At 38.2% G+C, this 22,637-nt stretch overlaps 1 protein-coding gene across 1 annotated transcript in view; it reads left to right on the forward strand.

The window, feature by feature from the left end:
- LOC309823695 (guanine nucleotide-binding protein G(q) subunit alpha) overlaps nucleotides 1-22,637 on the forward strand; it is a 291,379-nt gene that overhangs the window by 209,126 nt on the left and 59,616 nt on the right. The window contains exons 4-5 of the mRNA XM_082656228.1: nucleotides 10,274-10,402; nucleotides 13,092-13,221. Coding sequence (XP_082512354.1) covers nucleotides 10,274-10,402; nucleotides 13,092-13,221 — 259 coding nt within the window. The remainder of the gene's footprint in view (nucleotides 1-10,273; nucleotides 10,403-13,091; nucleotides 13,222-22,637) is intronic.

Below are 22,637 nucleotides of genomic sequence, written 5' to 3' on the forward strand. Positions count from 1 at the left end.
AAGAAGTGTAAGCCTACTGCAGGCGTTTGGAGGCAGACGAGACATTGTGTGGTGAGACCATTGGATCAAAGTCCAGCCTTCAATGGAATTGCAGCTGCCATTCCTCACCTGTGGGGCTTCTGACTACGTAAGTCTCACTGGCCTCAGACACTGGTGTCTGTTCTGTAACCTCTAAACTCTCTTCTAATTCTGAAATCCTTTGATTCTCTAATAGTAGAATGCCTTTATCTGAGAAACCATTACCCTATGCAGTCAAGAGGAAACCTGGTACCCCCCAAATTTACCTGGAAATGTAATGAACAGAGAGATTATTCTCTACATAGTTAAATGACTAAAAATGCTGTCTTGAGCTCAGAAGAGGGTATTGATCTTGCGTATGTTTGCTCTTTTTTAAAGAGTGACAATAATAACATGGAGTGGCCCTTTTATTCACCCGCGTGACATATTTACTTCTATTTTTGTCTTCTTTTATCTAATGAGCCATATCTCCTAATAACCTTTATCTACCTATCTATTTATTTATTGGCTGCATTGGGTCTTTGTTGCTGCTCACGGGCTTTCTCTAGGTGCGGTGAGTGGGGGCTATTCTTCGTTGCAGTGCGCGGGCTTCTCATTGCGGTGGCTTCTTTTGTTGCGGAGCAAGGGCTCTAGGCACGCAGGTTTCAGTAGTTGTGGCTTGCGGGCTCTAGAGTGCAGACTCAGTTGTTGTGGTGCAGGGGCTTAGGCGACATGTGGGATCTTCCCGGACCAGGGCTCGAACCCATGTACCCTGCATTGGCAGGCGGATTCTTAACCACTGTGCCGCCAGGGAAGTCCCTCTCCTAGTAACCTTTTGCAAGAATAAAACATACCCTGTATTTGTCTTCCACGGTGAACTCTGATGATTCTAAGACTTGGTCTCTAGTATTCCTTTTTCAGAATGCTTGGAGCTGTTAGAGGTGGTAAGGCTTAAGCACTGTAACCTTCATTACAGAGATGTAGTAGGGAAAGGGGTTTGCCTTGACCCCTGTTCGTCATTCATTCACTCTGCTTGAAGGGCAAAGTGGATGTGGGAGACGCTTCACTCTGTCAGTTTGCTGCTTGCTCATATTTCGGCAGAGTGTTTGCACGTTCAGTGGTTTGACCTCTTCTTTACAATCCTTCCCACAATCTACTCAGGATGACATTGTACCCACATGAAACCAGGGGCGCTATTACTATAGAACAGGATTGGAAAACCCGCAGGCCCAACTCAACCTGCTGCCTGTCTTTATAAATTAAGTTTTGTTGGAACATAGCCAAGCCTATTTGTTTATGTGTTGCCCAAAGCTGGTTTTGTGCCCAGTGGCAGAGTTGAGTCATTGCAACAGACTGAATGACCCACAAAGCCTAAAGTACTTACTCTCTGATTTCAAACCACCCCCACCTCACAAAAAAAAGAAAAGAAAAAACTTGCAAGCCCCTCCCATGGAAGGAGACTGAATATTAAAAGGCAACTAGCACTCTGCTTCCACGTCTGCCATCTAGATAGAGCCTACCTTAGTCCTCGGATGCTCTGAATCAACCCAGAGATTCATTTTTAGAGAACTGAGAGAACAGATGGCCTGCAGTCCCTCAGCAGTACTCCATCAATAGCTCTTTGCACAACAAAACTTCAGATAGGAGGTGAGCGTCAGAGAGCTCTAGACTGTGTTCCCTGGTAGTACCTCTAAATGCCGTGCACAGAATGTCCAGTACTAAAGATGGCATAAATGACCAGAAATGTTGACTGAGTAGATTTGGCTCTGAGAGTAAGGATTGTGTCTCATGTGGCTTGGCTTTTGCCCCCACTGTAGTGCCTGGTGCAGCTGGTTGAGAGTGTGATGGGATTTAACAGTCAGTGGGACCAAAGGTAGGACTGACCGGCTTTTGAAAGAGGCCTAAGAGAACTCGTACCTGTCTAGGAGATAACCCCACCTCCAGTCTCAAGTGAGCCCAGGACACTTGCTTTCTCCATCGGGCCCGTTCCTTTATTTTCACTCCCCACCTGCCAAGCCCTCTTTGAACTCTTATGGGCTGACCCTGGTGTTCTTCTTCATTCACACAGTGGCTTCTTGATCTAAAGAATTGTGGTCTATAATTAGTTTAACATGACCAGCTCCTCAGACCTGATCATCCTTGTTAAAATGAAAGTTCTGGTCCTATAGAACCAATATCCAAGTTAAGGAGACATGACCGTGAGAGACCTGCTGTAGTCAGCGACCTTTTGCTCATGGCTGACTCTTGGCTACCATCACTGGGAGCTCTCTTCTGAGTCACATCTTTTCTGTGCTGTAAAATGGTTATTTTATAGCATGTTTATTGCCATTGCTAGAGCACGAGCTCCTTGAGGACAGGATTCACACCTTTTTTTTTTTTTCTTTGTGGTTCCCACCCAGTGCTATGCACAGTGCCTAGTTTTCAGTCAGGCTTTAAGAGAAAGTTGTTGAATGAATGAGGAACATAATAAAAGAATAAGTAAATTATATTTCTTTGCTGATTTCTTCCCATCTCTCTTTTCTCCCCTCTTCTGCCTGTTCCAGTCCCATTCAGTCTGCACGCTGTAACTCATCCCCCACTTTTCTACACAGTTCTCTAGTGACTGCAGTTCATAATCATCTCTCCCTTCTTAATGCATTCATAGTTAGCACCTCACAGTTTGGCACTTAATTATTTCTTAATTGATTCATCTGTGCTATCTTTGCTTCACAGGTAGCCTGATGTCCCTAAAGGCAAAGGAAAAATATATATTTTAAGTATTTTGTACCAGCTCCCTGTGCCCCAGCCCCCCTCCCTCTCCAACACACACAGTGATTTGAATTGAACATATAACAGATTTTCAATAAATATGTGTAAATTAACTGAAGTAAGCACTGTCATTACAGTCGAGATGAGCAGACTAGAATAAAAAGTAGCCTTCTGATGCTTCTGATATGTTTTAGAAGTATAAAAATTGTGTCAAAATTAGTCAACAGCTTTGAAAGTTACCATATAAAAGATGAATAAATGAACAAAGCCAAACAGGCAAATTGAAAAAGGCCTCTTGCTCCCTTCCCTTTTCCTTCTCGACCTGTCTTACTCTCTTCTGTTGTTTTGTTGTTGTTTGTTGTTGTTGTTTAATATTTTAATTTTATTGGAGTGTAGTTGATTTACAGTGTTGGGTTAGTTTCAGGTGCACAGCAAAGTGATTCAGTTATACATATATTCTGTTTTAGATTCTTTTCTCATATGGGTTATCACAGAACATTGAGTAGAGTTCCCTGTGCTATACAGTAGGTCCTTCTTGGTTATCTATCTTATATATGGTAGTGTGTGTACGTTCATCCCAAGCTCCTGATTTATCCCTCCCCCCTGTTGTTGTTTTGTTTTTGCTCTTAATTACAAGGTTAATTTGTTTTTTGGGCAACAGACTTGGGAATCTTTTGCTCTGACCCAAGCCTGGCCGTGGCCCTGGCCCTGGAGTCTGTCTGACACACACATAGGTGCCCCGCTCCTTCCCCACTTGACACGAGTGGTCTCTTTACCGTAGACATTCAGATCAACTATCCATATATAAGATACTGAAACTGTTTACTAGATGCAGTGATATAGGATCTTTTTACGAGCTATTTAATTTACTTTCAAAAAATCTGATTTTCTGGGTTGGTTTAGTTTATTGGCAAAGGACAATTTAAATGCATGATCTCTTCTGTTTTATCCCACAGAATATTCTCCCTGAGTAGCTTTCATAAACTGTGAGATTGTAGCCCCCCTGCTACCACTAGGTGATCGTGTTTTAAACCTGGAATTTTGTACTGAAAACAAATAGTTTCTTATGAACAAATTCTCTGTAGTAAATGCTGCACCCCCTTGAACTCCGATCGTGGTGTACCAGGTGTTAAAGAGGAAAAAGGAAAGTTGATTTGCCCTCCACAGAGCGAGCTCTTAAGGAGATGAAAGTGTTTGTATAATGAGCAATCAGAAATCTCGTGCAGCTAACCCACCTAACCAGGTTACCAGCCAGGCTCATCTGAGCAGTGGGATCTACCAGAGGAGGGAGGGACTTAGTTGGGTCTTGGCATCAAAACCTGTACTTGACTCTCCCCTCAGGACGGCAGTTTTGCAGAACTGTTACTTTCACTTTTTTTTTTTTTTTAAGTTCACTTTGACAATTTCTTTTATTTTTTTCCTTTGGATCCTTGTGGTCACGTAGAAACTACACAGTAACTATAAGTTTCTAGTTTCTCCTTAGCTTCCACTGCTTTTGACAGTGTCAAATAAGATCTCAGGCATGATCTAGCTTTCACATCCCCCAAGACTTTTCCTCTTACACGGTCTTCTTAATTTTTTTAATGAAGTCGACCTAGTTTTTCTAACCTTCTTTTCAATAATAAAAACTGTGAAATTCTACCCAGAGTCATTTTCTGTGCCAGAGCTTCATCTTAATATCTGACTTTAACTGCAGCTCTCTTATATTGATGAATACAGCCTCTAGATAAGAGGCTGTTACACAGGAGTTGAAGAACCCCAGCATACACCCCATAGTGTGTTACATTAAATGCTCCAAGGTGCTGTATTCAGTTATCTATCTATGTTTGGTTGGATTTAGAACAAATTACAGAGATTTCTTTTTCCACTTATCACCCACGGGTGCTTTCCACCCTTTTGGTATAATTGCTAAGGCTTGTATGCCTAATGCGTGTATTAATTTTTTTTAACCCCGGCTGTAATATGATACTGTTTACTTGCTGAGTCATCTCTAAATTTTATTCATGTTTCCTTCATTAAGAAAAAAGCAAACCCACTTGAATTTCTAATTTCTATGTTATTCTTGGCTTAGATTTCAATTACCTTTCCAGTCATAGGTAGTAGGGCTTTTTCTTTTTACTTCTAAAAAGATCTAAGAAAATAAGTTCTCATTACATGTCAGATTGGAGCATAAATTAAATGTGAAGGTCAACTCAAATCTGTTGCTGACAAACTGCTGTCAAAAACTAAGGAACAATTGAAATCTCTTTTTAAAACATTCAAAAGAGAAATGCCATATTTAGTTTGATTAGAGCATATTGTTTTAGTGACATTCAAGCTTATCGCATATATTTTTAATCATTTAAAGTAATGGATTATACCCCTTTTCTGAAGTTCTTATTTTTTCTGCAGCCAGATGTGATACTGAAGTTAAATGTATAAAGACTTTAGCAGTTACGAGGTGTAATTATAAACGAATGGGCATGATTTCCTTGTCTTTCTTATAAATCAGTCATGCTAGAGAAGGATGTTTTGTGGATAATCACCAAGGATTAGAGACAGTTCAAACAAGTTCCCAGAACATGGCTCTTTCCAAAATATACAAGCATTCATGCCTTCCCTAATAAACTCCCCTGTTTCTCCTCTTCATATAACCCCCTTTTTTCCTACAAGTTGGTAAACTCATTGCAGGCAGGGATCATATCCTGGGAATTCTCATTTCCTTAGCACCTACCAGAATGTCATGATCAAGATGGTTGTTGAATTTCAGATGACCCTGCATTTTTTTCATGGTAGGAAAGGAATTATGGAAATTTTACTAGTCTTTTTGTCGTCTTGCATTTCACTGAAAACCATCAGAAACCTGTTTCTTCCATTAAAGATACTGTGTCACAATCGTTTGTTAGTAAGGGACCACTCCCTCTGTTTGCCCTGGATTAGAGGGAATTCCAAGGCCTGAAAGCTTGATACTGACAGTCATAAAATGGATGTACAAATTATATCATTTTGAGGCCAGGACCTAAAGAAGAGCAGGAAGCGCATCTACTAAATGAAATTAAGTGGATACTGCCTTTCCTTTCTGCGTTGTCTTTATATTCGTCAGAGGCATTTGAATTCAGAATTTAGGTCTTACATAATGCAGGCCAGTCATAGCCCGGAGAAGTAGTTATGTAAAGATGGGTATCTAACAACCCCCACACTCCGTTGTTTTCTCCTAGAAGGTGTAACCTGCCTCTCTAACCACTACAATGTTTTCCATAAAATAGTTTTAATTTGGGTCCCATGTTAAGCATCTGCTGTGTTCCAGGCCCTTGGTTGAGTGTCGGTGACCAGCCTTGGACAAAGGGAGTCATGGTCCTTGACCCCATGGAGTGTGAGAACCCTAACTGGGCAAATGTCTGTGGGAAAATGTTGAGGTTTTTTGGAGTTTTTTAGTCAATTATGAAGTTATCAATTATTGAATGTCTCAAAGCAATGACAAGTCATTAAATTCCCTTGAATGGATTGGAGTAAGATGAGTTTGACTACACCCATTTTCAAGCACAATCTTAAATAAGTCTTCACTCCTAGACAGTTAAATAAGTCCTGTGTGTACCATGGAGCTTTCTCTCTCTGACATCAGGAGAGGGCTACTGCCAGCCACTTGTTATACATACATTGCCTTGGAAATGTACCTTGTGCCTGTCACCATAGCAGCACACTGAGAGTGACCTCAGCAGCCACTCAGAATCGTTCCTACAAAACAAATTATAACTATAATTAACTTTCTGAATTTACTTTGCAATATAAATTGTTCAGACCTCAGTGTTTTTTAGTTAAAGGTTAAATGAATGGAGTAATCCAACATGAACCCATCCGCCCTCCATATTCCACCAGCGTTTTTTCCCCCAAATATGAGGTGCTTCAGTGGAAAGTACAATTCAGTTAAGAGATTATTCCATCATTACCTCTTCTCAGAATATGACAAGAATCAACAAATAAGGATATGCTAGTCTCATCATGCTAGAACTCCATTTCTAAGGCAGTAGAGTGGCTTTTTTCCCTAAGCAAATGTGAAATGCAGAAAGTGCTGTGAGTCCCTCCAAGTCCTGAAGCCCAGAGTGAGGGGGACACGTGGGGTTGGTGCTTGCGCAGGCAGAAGCTCTCCACACTGGCCTCTCTTTGGCAGTGAAAGATGCTAGTCTAGGTGGCCTGCACGTTTTACTTGTTTCTCAAATTATCCGCAACAGGTCTTCAGTTTTGGGTAGCTTTTGAGCCGCCCAGACCTTCCTGTAGGAGAAAATAGGTTGTGTGTCTTTTGTTTGATTGGGGGGGTTTGTTGTTGTTCTGTTTTGTTTTTCTAGTCTTGTCTTGGGGTGTTCTAGGTTTGGTTTGGTTTGGTTCAGGTTCTAGATAATGTATGTTTCAACTAGCAGACCTTGATAACAGTTCTTTTCCTTTTTTTTTCTTTTGTTAAATTAGATCAGTTTAACTTTTTTACTCCAAGTGAAGTGGGCCTTTCTCTCCACCATCCACCTAAAACAAAACAACAAGAATGTCAAGCAAGAAGTGCAGTTCACTTTCCAGTAAATTGTAAATGTATGAGGATCTTTAATGGTCATTTCCTTGCCTTGAAATATGTTGAAACCTGGGCAGTGAACAGACAGAACAGAGCCTAGCAAGCAGCAAGTGCCCAGTATAGGTTAATTGTTACGTTGCCGTTGTTACTCTCTGAACTATGCTTACGTTGAAAAGGAGCAAAAGAAAGATGCAGGGGGGAAATATTATTGCACGTATGAATGCTTCAGATATTCAGCTAATGTCTCAGTAGTGCCCGGCGTTCACAGAGAGAAACCACTGACAGTATTTTTAGGACAGCCTCTAAACTCGTATCAGTGGCTTTCAGTCGCAGGTGTATATCCTGATTCTGTGTTACTCCATCGTGTTTTTCCCAGAGCTCGGTTCACCCTTCTGAATTGGAGAGATACTAGCAAGTTTCTCACGTGCAGTGTGACAGGGACTCTCTTACTTCATGTGCTGGTTCTTTAAATTTTCCTGTGCAAGGACACATGTTTAAAAATGAAGTGGCAACGAGTAGTCTGTTGAGTTCATCTTCAAGAAAGAGATCAAGAAACAGAAAGCCACGATTTCTCTTCCCACAAGAACACAGTAGCACCTTGTGTCCAAGACTTAGCCACCTTCTGTTCTGACCTCTGGATTGGGTGAAGTGAGTAGAAATGGTTTACTGGGCAGCCTATTTAAAAACAAGCTTGCCAATGTGAATTGGAAGTTCTCTGATTCCTCTGAATTAAATTTTTGTATATAGTAGTTAAATAAATGATGATCTTGCAGATTTCAAAATGTACATTCATTTCGATTTTTTCAAATCAAGGAGCTCATAAATCAAAAAACTCCATCTATACAGAGTACCCAGTTGAGTTTGCATTTATGGAGTCATGAGCTGGTTTATCTGTAGGATGAGATACAGGCCAACACCCAGAACATGGGCTTGTTAACCCCATCAGGCACCTCCCAGACAGTGCCAGGATATTCACTAAAATTTGGAGTCCAGTCCTTTTTTACATTTCCTTCCTGCCTCTCAAGCCCATATTCTCCCAGCCTCTCCCTCTTTTTGTCCCCCAGCCACTCTTACAATAATTAAAGATACCGGGCTGGTTTCTATCAGCCAGTAGAGAGCTAATTGCCAGCTAAAGAATCATTGATGTGTTTGGGACAAGGCCACTAGAATACTAATTATAGTTGCTTTGTATTAGGAATTTCCAGACTAATATTGTACTTTTTTGTCTTAAAGAATTGATACAGCTCCAAAAAGGCAGTAATTTATTTCTTTGTTAAAGTCGGACGTAGCTCTACTCTTTTATGATCCCATGAATCTTAGAGACTTAAATTTTTTTCAATACTCAGTTTCAAATTTAACAGTATCATTGATATGGAAACCCCACTAGTAAGAAGGATATTTAAATAATGCTAAAATTAAATCTCAGCATGGGAAATCATCCATCCATTCAGCAAATAATCGTTAAGTACTATTTGCCAGGCACTCTTTTAGGTACTAAGGCAGGAATAGCAGGGCGAGACAGTCTTTATCCTGGGTAAGTCATGTCACCTGAGTGTTTGTGCTCTTGCTGAGTTACGCTCCACACCAGACATTCCCTGTTACGTGTCTCAGAACTTACTGTCTCTTGTTTGTGGGCATATGGGGGTTGAAGATCTAATCTCTTCCAAGTCTATAATGGTTCTACCTTTTCTTTAAATCTTATTCACACTTTAGTTACTTTCTGTATATACTTTGCAGTTGTGTGTTTTGAAATCATATCTGTGCTGCATCCCTTCCAGGGATGGAGGGAACATAGTGACTCTTTGAAATCATGAGGATGCCATGCAGAACAGTCATTTTTACCTGTTTGTCATCAGTTATATCAAATTATGTCATTCTTAAAGTTGTAAATTATTTTTGCAATTTGAGAGGATGGAAAGTGAATGGAATATAACACTTTTGAAATGATAAAATTATACTGATGGAGAACATATGTGTGGTTGCCAGGGGTTAGGATTGGGATGGGTAGCACACAGAAGTTTCTTTTTGCTAACAGAACAATTCTGTATCCTGATTGCAGTGGTGATTGCACGAATCTCTACATGTAATAAAATTTCATAGACGTATACACCCCCAAAAATGTGTGTGTGTGTGTGTGTGTGTGTGTAAAAATTGGTGAAATCCAAGTAAGGTCTGTAGTTTAGTTAATAGTATTGATCAGTGTCAAATTCCTGGTTTTGATAATATTCTATGATCACATAAGATGTTATTATTGGGGGAAATTAGGTGAAGGGCACAGGGGAATTCTCTGTAATATTTTTGCAGCTTCTTGTGAGTCTATAATTATTTCACAATAAAAAGCTTTTTTTTAATGGAAAAGTGTCATATAAGCAGATAAATGTAAAGTTTAGGTGTGATGAGTCTATACACTGGGAATATCTGGCCTTCGATATTGTTGCCTCAGTAACTAGAAATCTCGTGGCTTCACATTAATTGTGAATGACTTAGGCTTTGGACAGAGTTTAGGACATGGTATACTGCTGTCTTATAAGGGAAAAGGCTCTGATGTTCTGTAAAAAGGCAAAACAATTCATCCTGACCTTATGTGTAGCTCTGTTATCTGTTTGTTTATACAAATAACATTTGTATAAATAATTCAAAAACTATTTGCTTGAAACTCTTGCTTACCCACCAGACCTGCTAAACAAGTAGAGGGTAGGAGACTCATTTAATTCTTTTCTTCTCCCCCTTTACGTTCTGTCAGGGTTCTATTTGACAGTAAGAGAAGAAAAGAGAAATACTGTGAACCAGGTCATCCATAGATGGACAGCCTTGCTCTGACTAACAGAAGGTTGACTGTATCTTTCACTTCCCAAGCTACTCTACCACTTTCTGATACTTTTCTTCCTTCTCTCCACTTCTGTCTTAGGATTCATTGTTGTCCTTCCTTTTCCATCAGCAGGTCTGGTGTGATGGTGTCACTGACGTTCTCATGTGTCTTCCTTCCTCCAGCTATCTTAATGACTTGGACCGCGTTGCCGACCCTGCCTACCTGCCTACGCAACAAGATGTGCTCAGAGTTCGAGTCCCCACCACAGGGATCATCGAGTACCCCTTTGACTTGCAAAGTGTCATTTTCAGGTAGTACCTGAGTCCGTAAAATCCACTTGCCAGCTCTGCTGCCTTGAGCACATTTTGTGAACTCTGTGAATATTGAAACCATGTGTAGACTTTAAAACAGTATCACCTTTATAACAATTATTATCATTGGAGACACAAATGAAATAATGTGTCCCTGAAAGAGGAAGCAGAGGAAAGGTGTATGGGCAGGTTTCTTATTTCAGAAAATAAGATAAATAAGATAAATCACTGAGAAATCAGTGAATAGTTTGCTGATGGTTAAAAGTTACTCAAACATTGGTCCAGACTAAAACTGGTTGGGAATCATTTTACCTATGAGGTCAATGTTTGTACATTGTACAAACTGTATTTTTACATGTAAAACATGTACATGTAAAAACTGTATTTTTACATTTGTATAAAGATATAAATTATAACCCTATTAATAGTAGAAATTACAGATTGTCAGAAGCTTTCATGTTGATTCCTCCAGGTCCTCTGGTACCAAGGTAGAATTTTTCAGTAGCAATAAGAATGCGGGCTGTTTTGTACTCCTAAAATGAGTTGCCTGAAAAATTTTAAAATACATGGTTTTGGAAATGGATTGATTAACCTAGTCTAAATTTACATAGGAAAATAGAATGAAAGTTTATTACTTTCTCCCTTACTGCTGCCATTCCTTCTGAGTAATACTTCAGCTGAAGTGGTCTAATTTTTTTTAAGATGAGAAAAAATAAACAAGACTGATGTACTTTCATTTAATCTCTTATTACACAGTCACTCAGACGTACTTTTAGTTAGAATACAAACCACATGATACATGGAGAAATGAGGCCATATGAATATGTCTTTGTGTGCAGAGAGTTGAGTTCCTTGGGAGAGCCATCCATTTAAGACAACTACGTACAGTACAGGGTTGTGAAGTGGAAATGAATGTAACTCCTGTGATGTAACTCTGCCATGTGACCCTGATGGGCAGGCCCGCCATCATTCCCTGCAAAGCACTGTGTGTTTCATTCTGATCAATCTCCGCACCTGTGGTTACATCTGGCTGCCTTACGCTACTCTAATGGACATAGCCATAAAGAGGGTGACACTTTGGAAATAATTTCTGAGCCTCGTTTTTTTCATCATTAAAATGGTTACATTAGATGATCACCAAGGCTCCCAATGCTGGTAGCTCCAGCATTCTGGATTAAGTTTTGAGTTCATTGCGTTTAGAGATCTTTAACTTGAGACACCAAATTTCCTTCTGCTTATAACCATGTTAGAATATTTTCAGAAAACATAGAGCATTCCATGGAGATTTTCATCTCCTTTTTGCTTTATGATTACTGAAATCTGAAACCAGGTTACTGTTACATCTTGGGATTTTCCCTACATTTTGGGCACTAGCTTTTAAAGGACATTCTTTGGCACTTCAGTAAAAGTAATGACTTAGGAGAATAATTTCTTGCTACCATCAAAAACATCTTATAGGGTTTAGCATGACAGGATTTCATGGAATGAGGATTTTATATAAATGAGCATATTATTGACTTGACATCAGAGAAGAGCTAGCATTTTAATATTTCTAAAGACCTAAGACTTCTAGTTTTGAAAATGTCTGTAGTTCATAGGTCTCCCTGGATCCATTGTTTTGCCCCTCAGATATGTTTCATAGGAAACTTTTCAAAGCAGTCACTGGAAGATTCTTGATTTCTTAGTTTAGGTTTGATCCTTAGAGGCAGGAAAATACCAGGAACAACTGCAGTTTTCAACAAACACTTAAAGAGCCCTACTCTCAAACTTTTATACCTAAAACTCCCATTTTCTGAAAATATTTTATCTTGTAAACATTGTGCACATTTTAGTCAAGTTATGGATTCAGCAATTTGAAGAAACTTGGATTCATTACCAAGTTCTGCTAGATATTTTCTGTATACACTAGCACTCAAATTAATTGATGCCAGTGTTGATTCCTGAGCACAGAATTGATGTGTAAAAACAAGTCCTCGGTATAGTTCAAATGGTGGCCTCTTATAGCATCTTGATGTTTTTATACATACCACTTCTAGCAGTTTAGCAAGTTGACTTGTGCATAAGGCTAATTGCACCATGTTACCCAACATGATTGGACTGTCCCAAATCATAGTCAATACTGGAAAGAAAAAACAGCCCCAAAAGCTTACCTTCCTGATGAAGATCAGTGAGGTTTTGTTTGCAGTTAGTTGAAGCATTACACACCCATGTTGAAATACGTAGCATCTTACATCTTTTAAATGCATTTGTAGTCATTCCTAGTAGCTTCCTTGAGAAATACTTGAGGATCTTCATTCTCATTTTATAGGAAAAGAAACCGAAGTCAGTATTTGCCATTAGAGCTGAACACAAATAAAACGCGTTTTGTTTCTGACTCTTCTGTGCTTGATTAAATAAAACAGACTTTTTCCTTGGCTTGGCACAGGGTTTTTTTTTTTTTTTTTTTACAAAATTATAATTTTTATGTATATCAGGTAACTTTCTAATTACTGCAATGAGTTATTACCCAGAATGTCTTGACTTTGATTGTTAGGTAACAGAAAATTAGTAGATGTTCAATAAGTGTTAATTGGATTGGTTTTGATGACCATTCTCTTTAGAGAGTAGGGTTCCTAAGTTTGTAAGTAAAGCTATATTTATATTGATATTTTTTTATGTGCTATTAATATGAATATTATTAACCTTGCAGAATGGTCGATGTAGGGGGCCAAAGGTCAGAGAGAAGAAAATGGATACACTGCTTTGAAAATGTCACCTCTATCATGTTTCTAGTAGCGCTTAGTGAATACGATCAAGTTCTCGTCGAGTCAGACAATGAGGTGAGTGCTCTGTGGACGGATAAATGATAGGGTATGGGGTAAACTGACTTCATTGCTTTCTTAACTACTGATTTGGAAATTTTTTAAATAACCCTGTGGTACCACGTGGTATACTCAGAACAGGAAGAAGTTTGAGCAGGTTTGTGTGTTCAGGTCTAATTGGACCCTATGTGATACTTTTAACACTACGCGGAGGCTCTGAAAATGAAAATAACAAGGAAATCCCTAGGCTAATCGTCGCATTATTTTATAGCCTTCTTCCTACAGGATGGAGTTGGGAGTGTTGGAGTGAGTCAGCCTGTTTTGTTCTGTTTTCATTTTGTTTAAATTGTTGTTCGTATGAGGGATGGGTCCCAAAGAGTACTCAAAACCTCTCTTGGCAAATGTGAATGACTTTGCAGCTGGGCTCTAAATCAGTTTGTTCTGGAGCCAAGAAGTGTCCTAGTGATGTGGCCTTTCTGCTCTTACAGAATTCTATAGGCTACTGCATAACTTTGTCTCTACTAAGCACTGGGTGATTGACAAAGCATCCTTGATGTGCCTGTCTGGAGAACTGATTCAGTGTTGTTATCTCCTCCCTATTGCATGAAATTCTAACAAGTATAAATATGGATTTTTAGGACGATAAAGGCTCCATGGTGAGTCAGAGTTGATTGTGGAGGATAATTAAGGGGCACAGAAAACCGTGACTTTGATCTGGAGTTCGGTGTGTATTGGGACAATGGAGAAGACACCATCGTTATACTGTTAGAGGCAGAGTTTGCAGACTGACATGCCAATAGTAGATATTAAATTTCCTCCTAATAGGGTAGAAAATAAAGAGAAGGAAGTGAGTATCCCCAATAGCTGATTAAAATAAGATCTGGCATATTAAAATGTACTTCTAATTTTGTACAGTTGTTTTGGTACATAAGAATTCTGGCTTCTTTGGTCCTTTTAAATATTTTATTTTTCTGCAGGTATTAATATCTCTTAAAATACATATCAAGTCCTACATAGCATTTTTTTTGTACGTAGGGTTGATGAAGAGTTATGAACCAATATCCCATATAGAGCTGAGTTACCTATTCATGCATTTCAAATGTTTCCTGGGTTACAGGTATATGGGCTTTTGAACCAATCAAAGAAGTTCTTTTTGTTGTTGTTCATGTATATCTTGCTATTTAAGGGACTTCTTTTTAACAATGAGGTTTATCAGCCATTTGCCCTCTGTAGCCGTAATGCAAAGTGCCTGAAAAGCATGCTAAGATATGTGAGAATCAGTTATCACACTTTGAGTTAAGCAGTTACCATCAGAATTTGAGCTATGACATCTCTATATGTATTTTTATTTTTATATCTGTTAGTTGTTCCATAATCTTTGGGTATAGTATTTTAAACATACTACATATCTTGGAAGCATATGACAACATTTTTTATTTCTTTGAATGTTGAATCAAGACAAAAAATATTTTGAGCACTCATCTACTATGTGCTGGATACCAGGGTATCTAAAGAGATACAGAAATGGAAAAAAAAAATCAACATTGTCGTAAACGACCTCATAAAAGAGGGATGCTTTTGTCAAAATAGAGAGTCCGAGAGAAGGAAGGCCTTAGTTATAAAGGTCATCATTTCTTTTCTTTAGTTTGCTGTCCAGTGAAATAAAATTTAAGACATTTTCAACTGCACAGAAGATGTAAGACGCATGCATAATTTTATTTCTTATGTCACTGTTTACATATAGCTAGAGGAAAACAAGTGTTTATCAATACACATTTTATGTGAGATAAATGCATTCTATTTATAAAGAAATATATTTTGTGATTTAATGCTAATCAGTTTACCACTTTAAAATTTGCAACTCATCAGCTAATTCTAGCACATAAAGCCAGTTAAAGTTTCCACAGAATGAAAGTTTCCACAGTAACTCGCCATTCAATGTATAAGCAGTACACACATCTAAAAATACATCAGTTTCTTTGATTCCTGTGGTGATGCCTTATGCTACAAATTAAAACAACTCTGTTATTGTTCATTAGGACTCTCTAACCACTTGTGAATATTTTTAAAGCCTACCTTGTAATTTTATGGTGTTCTTTTCAGATATCAGGCAGATATCACTCAAGCCTGATGGTAGTAATGGAGATGATCTTAAACATAATAAGAAAAAAATACTGCTCATTAATTTCTTCATCCATGGTAGCCATAGTCATCACTGTTGGTAATTAGGAAACACTGTCAAAAGTATTTTTTAATGTCAGGATGTAGTCCATTATTCTTTTTCCTTTTCCTGTTATAGTAATATATGAAAATGTCATTGCCTCTCTACTTTCTTAAATCATTAAAAAAAACTCAGAACTATAGAATTCTACTTTCCCCACATTTTCAGGATTTGGTGAGACACAGCTGGAATAGACTCCTAAAACATTTTGTTCTTGGTTTTGAAATCTGATGTTCATAACTTTAATCCAAAGCAGACTTTGTTGTACTTCCCTTGATATATATTCGTGAGAAAAACCTGGAAATGGATACTGACAATCTCCCTTTTATCTTGGGGAACTGTGGAAAATACATTGCAGACCACAAGCAAAAGCAGCTAAGGGAAGTATTTTATTTTAGATTATTGCTTTGGCTTTTATTATGTATTAATCCTGAAAATTTTTATGTAGATGTGCTTTTGTCTGTCTAGATTCTCAGCCTCCCAAGAGTTTGGGGAATGAATTTCTTTCTTTCTTCTTTTTCCTCCAAAGAAGGAAATATGTTATCAGATAGTGGGTGAGCATAATCAGGGTTGTAGAGCTGTGTTGATTTACATATTCCTTCAGTGCTGTCTTGGTTTCCCTTTGATAGCACACCAGAACGGAGCCAGTTACTCTGCTGTAATTCTTTCACGCGTACATTATTTCAGTACCCCGAGAGCCAGAGCACACAATAAGGCATTCACATAACATGTTTCAGCTCATCAGTGTGTATCCAGATTCTGTCTTTTTTAGTCCTTGTTTTTTGTGGTTCTCTGTTACATGAGTATCTGAGCACTAATACAAACTTGTTTCTCATATATTGACTCAGGGACTGTCTTACAGACCAAGCTTTTTATAGAATCCCAAAGACTTAGGCCCCTTTTCTCCGATGCTTCCTTTTTGAATGTATGCTTCTAACTTACCTTAATTCTTTTGAAATGGTCACAACCAATTAGGTGTTAGTTTTATTAAAATATCGAGATGGTTCCCTGTACCCCAGGTCCTCCTTTGAACCAGGATGGATTCCCATAAACATTTATCCTTCAAATCTGATTCTTGGAGTTGCTCAATTGATTTAAAAAAGAATAGTAAAAGGAGAGAGTAGACATTTATAATACCTTAGCGCTTTATGCCTATTCAAAACTTGCTTAAACCATTACTTATTTGAATCTCACCAGCTGACCTCCCGTGAAGTGAGAAGATCAGGTTTGCTGAGGATACAAGAATGGAGAGATTAAGGCCCATGGCCCAGGTCACTCAGGGCCCCCATTCCTCCCCTTCTAGACCAGCTTTCTTTCCCCTGCTTCACAGTGTCTTCACAGATAGGGATAAACTGAGAGGAAAAGCAAGAGGAACTGTTAAAGGTGGCCAAGAACATAGAGGTAGAATGAAAATCCTGACCCTGCAGGAGTTCAACCCCTCTTCTCCACCTCTAACCTCTTGTTATACTCACATGAGACCAGCCAGAGATCCTTTACCAGCAATTAAACTAGATTAAAACAAATAATCTAAAATATGCATTTCCTTCAGATATTTCTCCTCTACTAAGTTTTAAAATGAAGCCATTTTGAAGTTATTCAGCTGCAACCAGAGTCTGAACATTTTCTTTAAAAGTGTGAAACATGTACTTTGTTCTGCTCTAAAAACTTCAAGTGAAGTTTGGGAATTTTTTCTCCAGATAAAATTCAGCTCTAGGGGGAGGAAACTGACTAAAAATTGAGGAGAAGAAATTTGAACTCCAAAAGAGCGAGCTTAGGTTAAGATATCCGGTCTCAATGGGATTGGTTCTAGCCCTCCTTTATCGACTCTTAATCAAATTATGAAATCAGAAGCTACATCTTGCCCCTCAGTCTTTAGTATACGACTCAGAGTCATGGCCTGATTAACAAGAAGATTCCTGAAAGGCGCCCTACTTTTTTTTTATTTAACCCCTTTCCCATTTCCTCATTCCTTTGTTCATTTTCAGCCACTGTTTCTTTTCTAAACTGCTTTCCACACCCTTTTCATTAGCTGGCATTTCTGTTTGCTCATTATTTTACTCCTCCTTAATTGCTTTGTTCTCAATGCTTGAAGGAAGCCAGAAGGAGGTATTCTGATCACCATTTATGAGTCTGAACCAGAGACCTGCACTTAGTGCTGGTAAGCGTGTGGGGAAGCAGACACACAGGGACACCTTTTGTGTGAATGTATATTGGAAATCTTTTAAAGACTATATGGAACCCATATTAGTGTAATCTATGCAATAGTTTTTTTCTTTGAAGATGAATTATATGAAAAAGATTGCAAAGTAGTATATTTGGTATAATCTGATTTCTGTAATCACAACAAATTACATATATACACTTACTATAGGGAAGGTTATTAGCACACCCACCCACCCCCCAAAAAAAAAAAAAAGAAAAAAAGAAAACGGAAGATTTTCTACCAGGACCAAAGTGTAAAGCGTGATGGTCATTGTTGCTAGGTGATGGCATTACAAATACGTGAAATGATAATTTTTTTAAGTAAAATGAAGTAAGACTTCAGGCTGGAACTTTAGCTCTGCTGTTTACCAACTTTGTCCATTTTTCTTTTGAATTTTCCATCTTTTTTTTTTACTGATTTGTGGGAGTTCCTTACACTCTTGGATGTAAACCTTTTGTCATGTGTACTGCAAACATCTTCTTCCACTTTGTAGCTTGCCATTTATTCTCTTAATGGTGCCTTTTGATCTATAGAAGTTTTAAATTTTAATATAATAGAAATCTATCAGATTTTTCCTTTATATTATATGCCTCCGTGTGTGTGTGTGTGTGTGTGTGTGTGTGTGTGTGTGTGTGTGTGTACATAATCACATACACACAGTAGGATAAAATAAATCACCTGAAAAATCTGGATGAAAGGACAGTAAGGATTGGAGAGTGAGATGAAGAATTAAAATACAAATCAGGCAATCAGGTACCTTTCCTGGTGGTAGTCCATAGATTTAGTCAAGCGTCTCTTAGCAACCAATAAAAGGAAGTAACCATGGTCTGTTACAAGATCCACTGTGTCTATATAAAAAGAAAAAGTTAGCTTCTCCTGGTACTGGGCCATCCAAGTGACTATTTCCTCAACCTTGTACAGAGATGCTGCAGGAGGTAGTAAGTTATATCCATGATGGTTCCCCTCCAGGAAGCCAAATATCAGAATCACGAGGCCTGTTTCTTAAGCTTCCTTCAGTGTAAGTTGGTGCCGTAGTATCAAAGTCCGTGATGGGCCAGCGACATGGGGTCTAAACCCACAGCTTGATGTAAGAATAAAACTGAGAATAGCTAGGGAAGTGCACTTTGTTTACCTTTGTTTTTATTTCAGTGATACAGGAGACTATAAAATTATAGAGAACTTGAAATTTTTGACATATTTGCTTTAAATCTTTATTCTCACAGAAATAAAATGGTATAGATACAATAAAAGTCCTTGTGTAAACTTCCCTGATTCCTTTCTCTCCCTCTCCAGAAGAAGCCACTGGTCTCAAGTTAACATTTATCATTCCTAAGCATGTTTTTTCATGTTTTTACTATATATATATATATATATATATATATGTGTGTGTGTGTTGATAAGGAATATGTAATATTGGATTTTAAATAGTATGCATGATTATAAATTTTATTATTGTAAAATGATTTTATTTTGCATTTTGTCCTTTTTTTTAATTCAACATTGTTTTAGAGATTTTTTTCATGTTGCAACACATGGCTCTAATTCATTTATTTAGATCACCGTCTCATTCCATTATGTGACTATGCCCTACCATGTTTCATCTCAGCCAGGCAGGTTGTTTGTAATATGGATCACCTTTTCCTACCCTTGCCTGTTCTCTCCCTCACCCCAATCCCCAGTGGAGTTGTCTCTTTTTTCAGTCGATACATACGCAGTTTTCAGTAGTCTGGTTATTACTGTTTGCTGGTTATACATATAGAACTTATTAGTGTATGGTTTGTCTTTTCACTTTATCTTATAGAACAGTTTTCATCTTAATGTGGTCAGCTCACTCATTGCCTTTATTGGTTGTATTATTGTATTTTCTTCAGGAATTAATTTTATTCCATAGAATATGAAGATCCATCCCATATTTTCTATTAAAACTTACAAGGTTTTTGCTTTTCCTAGGTTTTTTATACACCTGTAATTGATCTCTGTGTGTGATAGGAAGTAAAGATTTAATATATTCTTGCCATATTTCTGTTCAGTTGATCCAATACCATGTATTGAATAATAAATCCGTCATCCATCTCCACTGCTGTTTTCTTACCTTTTTAATTATGAAAGATACATGAAAAGTACACAGATACAAAAAACGTGCAGAGCATTGGTTTATCACAAAGCATCTGTGCGTCCAAAACCCCTGTCAAGAAATAGACCATTGTAAGACCACTGAAGCCCTGTTAGTGCCCCTCCCCCAGCAGGTAACCACAGTTCTGTAAGGTAATCACTTCTTTGCTTCTCTCTTTAGTTTTAATGCTTAACTATGCATTCCTGAACACTATGGTTTTTACTAGTGTTTAACTGTTACACAAAGGGAATCAAATAGTGTGTTTTTTGACCTTTAAAAGCAGTATGCTATTTATATAAACCTTGGTGTCTGGCTTCTTTTGCTCAGTGTTATGTTTGTAAGGTATATATATTTTACATAACTCATTCGTTTACATTGCCATATAGTATTCTGTTGCCTAAAAATACCACAATTTGTTTATCCATTTTACTAAGTATAGACTTTTCACGTATTTACAGTATGGGAATATTACAAATAACATTTCCATGAATATTCATGTAAAGGTCCCTCGATGTACCTGGTTTTACATTTCTGTTGGCTATATACCTAGGAGTAGAATTGCGGGCATATAGGGAATACATATCTTCAACTTTAATAGATAAGGTGAAAGTATTTTCCAAAGGGAATGAACCAATTTACAGTCCTGCCAGCCATGTCAGAAAGTTCCTGTCACTTCCCATCTTTGCCAACCCTTGGTATTGTCAGTCTTTTTCATGTTAGCCCTTTTGGTGGCTAGAGAGCTGAGCTGCAGGTGCCTGTTTCCTTGGGCATACCCTCACTCCCAGTGCATAGCCTAGGACAAAGCAGTTGTGGTTCACTGGAGCCTCATCCCCTCAGGTCTCTCAGCTGCCATCTCCAGAATCAGCAAATACCTCCATGGGAAAGTGGCCCCAAAGCCTGGGCTCACTTCTCCAGACTTGTCCTTCCCCAAATTCTGACCTGGTATTTCTTCACTACTGTTTAGCACTCCAAGGACTTTAAGCAGATGTATTTTTTTATTTTGTTAGCTCATCTGGTAGTCCTTCTTCCCATCAATATTAATGACACTTGAGATGTGAGTCAAGTTTTATTACACACATGGGTCTTTTCTCTGGGCCCTCTATTTGACTGATGTATTTACTACTCCTGTAGCAATATAAAAGTTATCAGATCAACAGTTTAGATATCTAGAGTATCAAGTCTACCTACCTTGTTGCTCTTCAGAATTTTCTTGGCTATTCTTGGTTTTTTAGTCTTTCATTTGAATTTTAAGATCAGCCTATCAAATACCAAAACACAAATTTGATTGGAATTTTAATCAATGTATAGGTAAATTTGAGGTTGGTTTCTCAACTTTACAGTATTGAATGTTACCATCCATGAATGTCACCATTTATTGTTTAGAACATTGCTTTTGTCATTGAAGTGGTCAATTTTTATAAATGTTCCACATCACTTAAAATTGTGATTTCAAATTTTGGGGTGCAAGGTTCTAGCATTATGTCTATTAAAACCACCCCGTGTCCTCTTCCCCAAGGGTACTATTTTGACTTCTAACACCGTAGATTAATTTTGCGTATTTTGAACTTCATATAAATGAAAGTAAATGAATTCTTTTGTGTTACCTTCTTGTGTTCAGAATAAGTTTATTAGATAAATCCATGTTGTGTAGCTTTAGTTTTTCATTTTTATTACTTTATATTATTCAATTAAATGAATATACCACAATTCATTTTTCCATCCTATTTTTGATGGACATCTGAGTGGTTTTCTCTTTGGGACTCTTATGAATAATGCTGATATGAATATTCTTTTCATGTTTTTTGCCTTATATGTGCCTGATTTTCTCCTGACTAGAGTTCACAGGGAATGTATATGTTCAACTGTACTAGATACTGCCTATATTCATTTTCTAGGGCTGCTGTAACAGATCACCATAAATTTGGTGGGTTACGACCACAGACATTTATTGGCTCATAATTCTGGAGGTTAGAAGTCCAAGGTATCAGCAGGGCTGAAATCCCTCTGAAGGCTATAGCGGGGAGGATCCCTTCTTTTTCTCATCCAGCTTCTGGTGACTGTGGGCATTCCTTCTGGTTACATAGCTCCAGTCTCTGTCTTCACATGGCCTTCTTGTCTGTGTCTTTGTCTTCTCCGCTGTCTCTTAAAAGGACTCCTGTCATTGGATGTAGGGCCCAGTAGATAATCCAGAATGATCTCATCTAAAAATCTTTAACTTAATTACATCTGCAAAGACTTTTTCCAAATAAGGTTGCATTCACAGGTTCTAGGGGTTATGGCATGGACATACCTTTTGAGGGGTTCACCATTCAACCCACTACACTACCAGTTTGAACTTTGAAAACAGTTTACACTTCCACCAACAGTACATGTGTGTTCCTGTTGACCAATATCCTTGCTAACAAAGATATGGTCAGCTTTTCAATTTTAATCATTATAATGGGTGTGTAGTAGCATCTCACTGTGGTGTCAATTTGCATTTCCCTGATTATAATGAGACTGAGTTCTTTATGTATTTCTTTACCATTGGGTGTCCTCTTTTTGAAGTGCCTATTTGATTCTATTGCCAGTTTTCTATTGATCTGACTTTTTGGAAAAACATTATTAACATAGAGTCCTTTTTTTTTTTTTTTAAAGAAATCAGTTTGTGTTTTTTTTGAATTTTTTATTTATTTTTGGATGCGTTGAGTCTTCGTTGCTGTGAGCGGGGGCTACTCTTCATTGCGATGCTCCGGCTTCTCATTGCAGTGGCTTCTCTTGTTGCGGAGCACGGGCTCTAGGCGCACGGGCTTAGTAGCTGTGGCTCAGAGGCTCTAGAGCGCAGGCTCAGTAGTTGTGGAGCACGGGCTTAGTTGCCCCACGGCACGTGAGATCTTCCCGGACCAGGGCTTGAACCC

Source organism: Grampus griseus (assembly GCF_964374135.1).
Source record: "Grampus griseus genome assembly, chromosome: 6".
In the NCBI taxonomy this organism is placed as follows: Eukaryota; Metazoa; Chordata; class Mammalia; order Artiodactyla; family Delphinidae; genus Grampus; species Grampus griseus.